General features: G+C 37.2%; 1 protein-coding gene across 1 annotated transcript; it reads left to right on the top strand.

The window, feature by feature from the left end:
- Nucleotides 1-8,585: 8,585 nt before the first annotated feature.
- On the top strand, nt 8,586-10,763 carry LOC104221353 (purine permease 1-like). Its single transcript, XM_009772415.2, has 2 exons — nt 8,586-9,380; nt 10,316-10,763. The coding sequence occupies exons 1-2, from the start codon at nt 8,670-8,672 to the stop codon at nt 10,655-10,657; spliced, it is 1,053 nt and encodes a 350-aa protein (XP_009770717.1). The 5' UTR covers nt 8,586-8,669; the 3' UTR covers nt 10,658-10,763.
- Nucleotides 10,764-12,153: the final 1,390 nt, after the last annotated feature.

Raw genomic sequence — 12,153 nt, forward strand, 5'->3', positions numbered from 1 at the left:
GGCGTGCAGCCCGATCCATATATCGCTGCGACGTGCAGCCCAATCCATATATATATATATATCTGGTCCACACTCTATCCATGATGCCTTTGTCTCTCAAATTAGTCTCCAATTTCTCCGAATCTAACCAAAATCAGTTCCACATCATTAATACACGCTAAAGGAACAAAGCTCAAGCGAAAATTATCAAATTAACTCAAAAATCCCGAAATTGACCAAACCCGCCTGGGCCCACGTCTCAGAATCCGATAAAAATCACATCAATAGAATCCTCATCCTCCCACAAGTCTATACATACCAAAAACATCAAAATCGGACCTCAAATGGCTCCTCAAATCCCCACTCAAAGGTCTCTTAATATCAAGCACTAATTACCCATTTTGCACTGATTTAATTTTCCCAAAATCTCACCACTAATTAGGCCTTTAATCACATATAAACGAGTAATGAAGTCAAGAATCTTACCTCCAAGATATTACCCTTTGGTTTCCTCAAGAATCCCTCTCAAAAGCTTCAATCCCGTTCAAAAATGGTGAAAAATATGAAAAAGGGTCGCAAATTGGCTATTTAATACTGCCCAGGTCATTAATACACTGCGATCGCGAGACCACCCACGCGATCGCGAAGAACAAACTCACAGCCTCCAAATTTTACTCAATGCGATCGCACACTTGCCCACGCAATCGCGAAGCTACAACCCACTAACCTATGTGATCGCGTACTCCCTCACGCGGTCGCGAAGAACAGCTGCTCCACCTCACGCGCCCCTTTTTCTACTATGCGATCGCAAGAAGACCCTCGCGACCGCATTGCACAAGACTGCCCAACCTATGAGATCGCAAACCTTCTTACGCAATCGCATAGAACAAATCTGTCTGCCTAAATCCTTACTCTACGCGATTGCGATTAAGGGAAATCTGCTGCTAAAACACCAGAAATCACAACTCCCCAAAGGCCAAAATTGCCCATTTGAGAATCCGAAATACACCCGAGGCCCCCCGGACCTCAACCATATATACAACACATCCTATAACCTCATTCAAACTTAGTTGATCCTTCGAAACACCAAAACAATGCCAAAAACACCAAATTCACATCAAATTCAAGCCTATGAACTTTGAAATTTCTAAATTCCACCAACGATGCCGAAAGCATCCAAAACACCTATGATTGACCTGAAAATTTGCACACGTATCTAAAATGACATTACAAATCTTCTCCAACTTCCGGAATTCCATTCCGAATCCTATATCAAAATCTCACCTATCAGCCGAAAAACGCCAAAAATCTCAATTTCGCCAATTCAAGCCTAAACCTTCCACGGACCTCCAAAATACATTCCGATCATGCTCCTAAGCCTCAAATAACCTAACGGAGCTAACCAAATCAAAAAAAAATTGCAATCTGAGATCATATACTAACAAGTCAAAACTTGGTCAAACCTTTCAAATATTAAGCTTCAAACTGAAAACTATTCTTCCAAATTCATTTCGATTGCCCTAAAAACCAAAATCGACAAATACATAAGTCATAATACATCACACGGGGATAGTCATGCCCGAGGGCGAGTGAAGTGCAAAAGCTCAAAACGATCGGTCGGGTCGTTACAGTTATTAAGTATTATTTATGTTGCACGGGATCATCCTTTAGACTAAAAAACTTAGGACCCCCTCATCTTTGTTTTACTATCAATCATTTTATTTATTTGTCCTTTCTCTTATACTAATTCATATAATTCAAGTTCAGTCGGGACCCACCGTTGTAGACCCCGAGAAGTGTCTAACACCTTCTCCTTAAGGTAATTTCAGCCCTTACCCAACCTTTGGTGACGCAACTAGTTAATCCAGAGTTATCTACAAATAGGTGCCCTAACGCACCTTAAAAATTGTTAGGTGGTGACTCTTCTCTTTTAAAACCCTTCCATAAATGATTTTTCAATGTCAAAACCCGGTTTCGCGAGAAAAGGGGGCGCGACAACTAGTAAGTGCCGAGCCTAACCTCGACAAAGTAGTGACGAGGCTAAGGCGGGTCACCTACGCTAAAACCTGTACCCAGTCTATAATAATGATAGAATAATAATAATACAGTACAGAATTAAACAGCCAACAGGAAATGATAACTGTAGCCTCGAAAATAAACCACTGCCGTCCGGAATTACCAATCTTTACTACTTCAAACAGAATATCGGAAAACATTGCAACTTAAGAATTAGAAACATATAGGTTGTTGCAGCGCGCAACTCGATCCCACCATAAAACACATAATCCTCCCTTATTCCACCATAACAATATCAATAATAGTAAATAATATATATATGTTTGTTGCGACGTGCAACCCGTTCCCCCATATATCAATATCAATATCATAATTCACCCTTATTTCACCATATCAATCCATCCTTATTTCACCTGTGCGGCGTGCAACCTGATCCCATCATATTAGTGCCAAATAGTAAATGTACACAGTCAAATCAACATGCTAAATCACAAGGCCTTTACGATAAATAAATAGTAAACTGAACCAAGAAAAAGAAACTTGTTCAATATAGTATCTACACAAATAATACTACTCAGCAAGACCAAGCCAGCGATTTACAATTAGAAGGTACAAACAAGTCAAATGAAGGAAATAGTAGGGATTAAGGGAACTATGAAAAGAGCTAACATGGTTAACAGAAGAAAATATTGATTAACACGTATCAATTAAGCATGGAAAGCATTTAGAGCATGTAACAATTAAGATAGGAGGGAAAATAATTAAGGAAAAGCGATGAATCAGGGAAAACAGATAATTCGACAGCGTATAAGCACTCGTCACCTTGCATATATGTCGCTCACATGGAATTCACAAAGCACAAAGTCTGAGGGTTCCTAATTCCCTCAAGTCAAGGTTAGACGCAACACTTACTTTGCTCCAAAAGCCACTCAAAGCTCAATCACAGCTTTGCCTTTCAAACACGCCTCCGAACTACCAATATCTAGAAAATTACCAACCAAACGTTTCAAAATAAGCCTTAGGAATCACCCACGATCAATAAGAATTCAATTTAGGCCATTATTGAAAAAGTCAACAAAAGTCAACCCCCAAGCTCGCTTGGTCCAAACCCGAAATTCGGACCAAAACCCGATTATCCATTCACCCTCGAGCTCGGATATGTAATTGATTTTGGAATCTGATCTCAATTTGAGCTCTAAATCATCAATTTATCAAATCCTTAGTTTCTACCCAAAAATCCCCCATTCCACCACGAAAACCTGAGATTCTAGGTTGAAATATTGTAAAATGAAGTGAAAAATTGAAAGAAACGAATTAAGAATCACTTACCTATGATTTGGGAAAGAAGGGATCTTTGGAAAATCGCCTAGAGAGTTTCTTGTTTTGAAAGTTTTGAAAAATAAGCAAAAATCACATTTAAGTCAAGTTTTACCAGCTGCAGATGTCACAAATGCGACCTAGGCATCGCAAATGCGAAGACCACAATTACGAGAAATCCATCACATTTGTGAAGATTCCCACATTTCTGCCATCTTGGCAAATGTGAAGAAAAGTTCACAAATGCGAACTAAGTTGGCCGCAAATGCGATCCAGTGATCGCAAATGCGAAAACTGCCTCCCCATGTCCCAGTTCGCAAATGCGAACGACTGTTCGGAAATGCGAACAACTGTTCGGTAATGCGAATGTTGGCCTTCCCACCCACTTTTCTCAAATGAGAACCCAACAGTGGTTGCAAATGCGATACTTGACCTCGCATTTGCGAGATCTGAGGCCTGTACCAAAAATTTGATGCACAACAATGTTCTAAGTACTTTCACTCCGTAACCTATCCCAAACTCATCCGAGCCCTCGGGGCTCCAAACCAAATATGCACACAAGTCTAAAATATCATATGAGCTTGCTCGTGCGATCAAATTGCCAAAATAACAATTAAACCCACGAATTTAGCACCAAATCAAATGAAATTCTCAAGAATACTTTGAAATTCCTATTTTCACAACCGGACAACCGAATCACGTCAAACCAACTCCATTTCTCACCAAATTTCACAGACAAGTGTTAAATATTAAAATGAACTTGCACAGGGATCCAGAACCAAAATACGGACCCGATACCAACAAGATCAAACATTATTAATTTCTTAAAAACCATCAAATTTTAAGACTTTCAATTTTCATCAAAAATTCATAACTCAAGATAGGGACCTTCGAATCCAATTCCGGGCATACGCCCAAGTCCCATATTTCGATATGGACCCACCAGGACTATCAAAATATGAATCTGGGTCCGTTTACCAAAAATATTGACCGAAGTCAATTCAAATGATATTTTTAATCAAAAATAGTTATTTTTATCAACTTTCAACACAAAAGCTTTTTAGAAACATGCTCGGACTGTGCACGCAAATCAAGGAGGGATAAAATGAGGTTTTAAAGGCCCCAAAACACAAAAATTGGTTTTAAATCATAAGATGACCTATCGGGTCATCACAGTTAGCGAGTACATGAGCTACTAAGTGTCAACATAATCTAAGACTTTACTACAGTTGTCTAAGAAAATAGAACAATAATGAATAAACATGAAAGGAAGGAGAGTCAAGGTCTGGAGGCGTCCTAGCAGCAACCTCAATGTCTCCGAACAGGTACTAGCACCACTTTAGCAATCACCCCATCTAGATGTACCTGGATCTGCACACGAAATGCAGAGGTAGTATGAGTACAACCGACCCAATATACTCAATTAGTAACACGTCTAACCTTTGGCTGAAAGTGGTGACGAGCTCAGAAGGATACAGTCAAAATCAAAATAATGAAAATACAGACATATCAAAGAGAATGACAGTAATAACTTAGAGAAACTTCCATATTCAGCTCGTTCACAGTATAGAAATTTACACACGCTTTTGAAGTTCAACAATATAAGCCCAACACTACTGAAATATGCCAAATAGAGCTAGCATGAGGAATTTTACATCTCTATGCCTACATGTCAAATGTAATATATCACAGTGATATTCTCAGGTACTCACACTCTCAAAATGCTCAATCCGTCTATATCTTATTCTCTCTCAACACTCACAATCACTTAGCACTGTATGGGTGCCTGGCATTAATACCCCTCACCAAAGCACGTGTATATAAATCACTGTGCCTTTGCTCACAACTGGTATGTTAGACTGTGGAGGGGCGGATCCTGCCCAAGCACTAATATAAAGTCCATAAGGCTTGCTACGACGTGTAGCCTGATCCATAATAACACTCTCAAACCGGCTTTCAGGCCCAATTCAGTCATCAATCTATCCTGTCTCACAGGCTTACAAGTCTCATACTACTCGGCCCAAACAATGATAACATAATATAACAGTAAATGATAACAAAGACTGAGATATGATAAGCGTATGAACAAATATGACTGACTACATAATTACAGTTTACAGAAATAACTCAACATTAGAAATAACCTCAGTGGGTCCCAACAGAATAAGCAAATAGACTAAACATGATTTCTAAAATGAATCACAACTCAATTACTTTAACACGTATGAATTACACGGATAAAAAAGACTAGATAACTACACAATACCACATAATCAACTGAGTCATAATTACCACTATACACACTCACACGCCCATCACTTAGCATGTGTGTCACCCCAATACCAACCATATAACACGTATTCCAGGGATTCATACCCTCGGTACAAAATTTAAAAGTGTTACTTACCTCAAAGTGCAAAACTCAATGCTCCAACAAACCCTTGCCTCACAAATCGGCATCTAAATGACTCGAATCTAGTCACAAATAACTTAATACAATCAATACAAGCTATAGGAATCCATCACATATGATAAAGCTATGTTCTTTAACAAAATTCAAAAAGTCAACCCTGGGCACATGCCTTGCAATACGGCAAAATTTAAAATCCGAACACCCATTCAATAACGAGTCCAATCATACCAAAATTATCCAATTCCAACCAACAATCGACCCACAAATCCATAAATCTTACTCTCCAATACCTAATCCAAAATCACCCAAATTTTACCTCAAAAACACATAATCTATGTGGGAAAATCAATGGGTATTCAATTTTAATGGACAAAAGTGATCCAAAGTTACTTACTCATTTATTTGTAGTAAAATCCCTCACAAAAATTGCGCCTAGCCGAGCTCTACAAGTTAAAATATGAAATAATACACTAACCCACGATTTGGGGGTTTTAAATCTGCTCAGGTGCTCCAATTTCGCGAAAGAAGAAAATGCCTCGCGTTCGTGAAGCATAAAAATTATCAGCTGAAGAAATTCTCTTACACGAATGCGACATCCCAGTCGCAAACGCGATGACCCGAACCACAAAGCTTCGCGATCGCGGTCCTCATCTCGTGATGGCGATGAACAAAAATACCTGCCACCCTGGGTCTTGCCTCCCTTCTACGCGAACACAACCTTCCTCCCGCATTTCCAATGCACACCTACTAGAACCTTTGTGAACGCGACCAACTTCTCGCGAACGCAATGCACAAACTTCACAAGTCACCCAAGGACTCTTCACGATCGTGAGCCATCCCTAGCCAACGTATATAAGGAAAGCAGATACAACAATTTCAGCAGTCCAACAAATCCAAAAATGAGCCGAACATGATCTGAATCACATCCGAGGCCCCCGGGACCCCATCAAAACATTCCAACAGGTTTTAAAACGTGACACAAACTTAGTCGAAGCCTCAAATAACATCAAACAATATCGAAATCATGAATCGCACCCAATTCAAGCCTAATGAACTATTGAACTTCCAACTTCTAAAACCCATGCTGAAACACACCAAACCAAATCCGATTGACTTCAAATTTTGCACACAAGTCATAAATGATACAACAGACTTATTTCAATTCCTGGAACCAAAATTCGAGCCCGGTATCAATAAATTCAACTCTCGATCAAACTTCTCAACTTTCAAAATCTTCAGCTTTCCAACTTTCGCCAATTTAAGCCAAAATAACCTACAAGCCTCCAACTCAATATCCAGACATACTCCTAAGTCCAAAATCACCATACAAAGTTATCGAAATCATCAAAACTTCGTTCTGAAGTCGTTTACTCATAAGTCAATATCCTATCAACTCTTTCAACTTAAGCTTCCAACCTTAGGATACTTCATTCCGAAACATTCCGGAACCAAACCAACCACCCGACAAATCACATAACCACAAATAAATATAGAATAAGCAATAAATGCAGGAACAGGGTGACAATATTCAAAACGACCGGCCGGGTCATTACAGTGTCATGAAGGATTTCGACAATTGGTGAAATCATAACTCTAGGCCTTGTCTCCAACCTTTAGTATCTTTAGTTGTTAATTTACTAAATTAATTTGTTAGTTACTTAGTTAGACATAAGAATCTAACTTAGAAATTGTTCGAGTTTGTCTTCTTTGTGATAGTGAACAAATATAGCTAAACCTTAGTTTCCTATGAGATTCGACTCCGGACTTTTATACCAGATTATATCTGCAATGACCGCTTATTCTTTTTAGGAATAGAGTTGGGCGTGATCATTAGCTAATATTTTAAAAGGTACAATATTGTTGATTAGCTCAGTCTTGACAGTCAGGTGTTCATAAGCACATGACTCAAACAAAAAACCGAGAAGCCGTCCAATTTTGATTTTCTTTTTCTTAATTTCTGTTTTTTTTTGGTCGTGTTGTAGTCATGTCTAACAGTTTCTTTTGGTTTCCCACCTGGTGTCTGGTACCCACATTGAAGCCCGACTATATTCGAATTCGTGCCGGATAAGGCCCCATTCAGGGGGTAGCGCTTCCTACTAAGGATTTTTCCATATCCAGGGCTCGAACTCGAGACCTTTGGTTAAGGGAGGAGCAGCCTCATCCATTGCACTACGTCGTATGTCTAACAGTTATTTGTGGCCAACTGAAACATTGAATTTTAAATTGGACAGGTGTTGCACATTTAAAAGTGCATATATACGAAACGAAGGGGATCCTCACTGGAGAGGTCTGAATCCTTTCTGGTTCTAGACACGCTTTCATATAAGAAAAACTGTTATTGTTGGCATATTAGGGGCTATTCATATGTATTAACAAAAATCCACGTTAAGTTTATGGGTGACTATTCATATGTTTCTCTGCACAGGTGGAAATGCAAGGTTCTACCCACCCACTCTTAATCGTCCCATCCTTGTTATATTTTAATCCATATTTTTGTCTTCAAAAGTGTAATTGCAAAATTCAACGCTAGCCAGCAGAATAGGCAAGGCTATTTACACGGCACACTCCAGTCCACGGTGGGCTAAGCGTTTGTTCTAGAAATTCAACGCTGCAATTTAATAATAAAACTACTCACAATCATTGCCTTTTTGGTCTTTGCTCTACTACTATTTTTTAAATGTTATATCCTCCCCATGTGAATCATAAGAAAATTACTAGTACTGCAATAATATTAATCATAAGAAAGCCTTCTTAAAGTGGGACCACTCCATGTCGTGAAACAAATAATGGGAATGTACTAAGTTGTTTCTCAATTATAAATACCAGGCTGCAGATCTGATCACTGCAAGAGATCCAAATATCCAAACCTTAGTAGAAGAAGAAGACCATTCAGCCTGAGCAGCAGACTACTCCAACTTAGTATCCAAATCGCTTGAAAATAAGTATGGAACATCAAGGATTAAGCACCACTATGAGGAGAATCCTCCTGCTGATTAATTGTTTAATACTCGCAGTTGATATCTGCGGTGGTCCTCTAATGATGCGTTTATATTATGTTGAGGGAGGTTCAAGAATATGGTTTAGCAGTTGGTTACAAACTGCTGGATGGCCAATCACTCTTATACCTCTTGTCATCCTATACTTCTATCGTCAAAAAACCGAAGGCACTAATGCCAAGTATTACTTGATAACACCCCGAATTTTCATCGCATCTTTCATCATTGGCGTTGTCACTGGTCTTGATGATTTTCTTTATTCGTGGGGCGGGTCAAAACTTCCCGTATCAACCTCTTCACTTCTCCTTGCTGCTCAACTTGCCTTCACGGCAATAGGTGCTTTCTTTATAGTGAAGCTGAAGTTCACACCTTACTCTATCAATGCAGTAGTTCTGTTGACACTTGGTGCTGTTTTATTAGGTGTTCGATCTAATGGTGATCGGCCAGAGGGTGTGACAAGTAAAGCCTATATTATTGGTTTTATGATGACACTTCTGGCAGCAGCTTTATATGGAGTCATTTTGCCTTGTATTGAGTTGATTTACTTGAAGGCAAAGCAAGCTATTACTGCTACGTTAGTATTAGAGATTCAAATGGTCATGTGTTTTGCTGCTACTGCTTTTTGCACAGTAGGAATGATCGTTAATAACAACTTCAAGGTAATTTCGTTAATAACAACTTCAAGGTAATTTTTTCTTCCCCTGTAGCTCATTTCTGCCCACGCATCTTACTCACTCTGTCACATTTTATGTGATACTATTATTTTGTGGGTTGAAATTCTATGCATTGTCTCAAATATTTTCTATTTTTATATTTATTGGTAACATGATGAAAGAGCAATTGACATGTTATTACTAGTTAGAAATGCAAAAGAGCTTTACGGTGTAAGGATGAATTATTTAAATCTTTTCTATATTTAATTTGTTTCAAATAAAATGATATATTTTTACAAATGAAAGTATTTATATTTAAATTTCGAAATGCAAGTTTAAAATCACAAGTTTGAAAATTCTTAAAGACACACAAATATTATAAAATATGCCTAAGACCCAAGTTTTTTATTTATTTTTTCTTAAATTTAGTGTCGAGACGCAGATTAAGTCACATAAATCGCAAAAGAGATCGTAATATATGTTTCTCGTTTGCTGTTAATTACCATTAGATCCCTAAGACCTTTATATTCGTTGGAAACCTTTTTTTCCCCTCTCTTTTCATTTATTTCTCCTTATCTCATTTCCCATAAAGTTTTCTGATCTTAATGATAAGAGAGAACAAAAGCATGTAATGAGTTGTGAGTTTGACTTTAACAGTTGGAAACCTAAATTATTCATATCCTAATTTCTAAACTCTTGACATGGTATACATTTTTTTATCGTGGGTTTAAGTTGACTGAGACATTTTGCGAGCATGAGGTATTATTGTATTAAATTTGGATATATCAAAAGTATATGAAAGCTAGAGTAATATACTGGATTCGAATAGATTTACCTAAAAGTTTTGTATCATAGATACTTCCCAAGGTTTCAATTTTGTCTTAGCTATATATACAATCTTTTTAAAGAGCAACAATTAAGATATTGATTGAAATTTGCAGGCAATATCAAGGGAGGCAAAACAATTTAATCTTGGAGAAGCTAGATATTATACAGTGATAGTATGGACTACCATTGTTTGGCTGTGCTTCTTTGTGGGTGTCATTGGAGTCATTTACTGTTCTTCTTCTTTAATGTCTGGTGTTATGATCGCAGTTTTACTTCCTGTTACTGAGGTATTAGCTGTAGTTTTCTTTAGGGAAAATTTTTTAGTTGAAAAGGGCCTTGCTCTTTTCCTTTGTCTTTGGGGTTTCGTCTCATGCTTTTATGGAGAATTCAGGCAAACAAAGAAGCAAAAGAACAAAAGTCTAAAATCTGAGATGACAACGACGCGTACAGTTTGATTTACTATTCATGGCTATATAGATGAAGAGTTTTTATTTTTGTAGAAAATAATGTATGCTATTTTGTGGAATACGTATCTATTCATTAATGATAAAAGGAGAAATTTATTCAACTGAAGTAAACACTTTTCTTTTATTTTCAATATCTCTTCCATCTTAAAAAGCAAATGTTATCTAAAACCCAATTTGTTTAATTTCACTCCATTTATCTCTTCACAAGTGGAAAATGGTTTCAAGAAAAGTGGAAATGCAAATTTCCCAGCCAACCAGTAGCATGGATATGGCTATTTACATGGCGCAAGTCATGCTTGAGATACTATTCTAGTAAGGAAAATAGTGTATTTGGTCTTTCTATTGTTACCTAATTATGATTTAGTCCACGTATAATTTAACTTAGCAATTTTGACCATCAATTAACATAAATGTGTAACTTTAGTCCCTGCATTGATAGTAGCTTAACGATGTTAGTTTTGGCAAAGAGTAATTTTTGCCTTACACTATATCCTATTATCCCCTCCTCTACAAAGGATATAGTGTTTGGATCAAGTTATTTTGTCGTTTGCCCGAAGCATTATAATTCTCTATAAAAGCATTTCTATCACTGGACAGGAAAACTTGGTTATTATATTAGTAATCCATCTTTTCCTCGAGAAATTTATGGGTCATGTGCCCAAGAATCTGCTGGTGACTCCGACTGGATCCAATGATTGAAACAATGTTCGCTTCATGAAAAAGCGGGCAGATGTATAATCCAGGTGTAATATGTGTATAGTTATATACAATTATTGTACAATCTATAAATAGCTGTTAAAAAATGCAAATTAGCTATTTGTATTAAGATTCTTTAATTAGTGGTATTTAGTCTCTATTGACTTCAATATCTGGATTCGAGTATTATGGTTAAGATTAATACAGACAACCATTATCTTCAAAAGAAAAAGGAAAAGTGGTGCAATCACGAAAAGTGCATATTTGATTAATCTTAAGACTATACGTAGACAATAAATTTGCATCAAGAAAATATAATCGAGACCGAAAAATATTGCAATAACCGTAGTATTTAATTTCAAATAATATGAGTGTACAATCTCTATGAATCCAATCTAATTCTTCTTTCTAATAGTAAATAAATTCAAGGGTCTTTGAGATTGATCTTGAATATATATTTTAATTTGTTGTCACGAACGATGATCTTGAATTCAACTAGCAATTTTAATTTGTTGCCACGAACGATGATCTTGAATCGAATTTTGATTTGAACTCGTACTCCTTGAACCTTGATTTATTCTTCGTTCTTGAGTTTGGACTTGATTTCTTGAACTTGAACTTTTGACTGCTTGAAGCTTGAAACATGTAAAGAAATTTTCGGTCTTTGATCCACCAGCTCTCTCTTGCTTCTTGTTATAGCTTCTCGTGTCTTTTCTAAGTTATGAATATCCTTATTTATAGTTGTGGAAGGGAAGAATTGTGATGGGAACAAACTCTTCTCGACCAAT

This window comes from Nicotiana sylvestris, chromosome 10 (assembly GCF_000393655.2).
Source record: "Nicotiana sylvestris chromosome 10, ASM39365v2, whole genome shotgun sequence".
Taxonomy (NCBI): Eukaryota; Viridiplantae; Streptophyta; class Magnoliopsida; order Solanales; family Solanaceae; genus Nicotiana; species Nicotiana sylvestris.

Excerpts from the sequence above, each read along its gene's own strand:
- LOC104221353 (XM_009772415.2), top strand. The coding sequence starts at position 8,670 with ATGGAACATCAAGGATTAAGCACCACTATGAGGAGAATCCTCCTGCTG. Across the intron at positions 9,381-10,315 it reads TCGTTAATAACAACTTCAAG|GCAATATCAAGGGAGGCAAA; the intron begins GTAATTTCGTTA and ends TGAAATTTGCAG.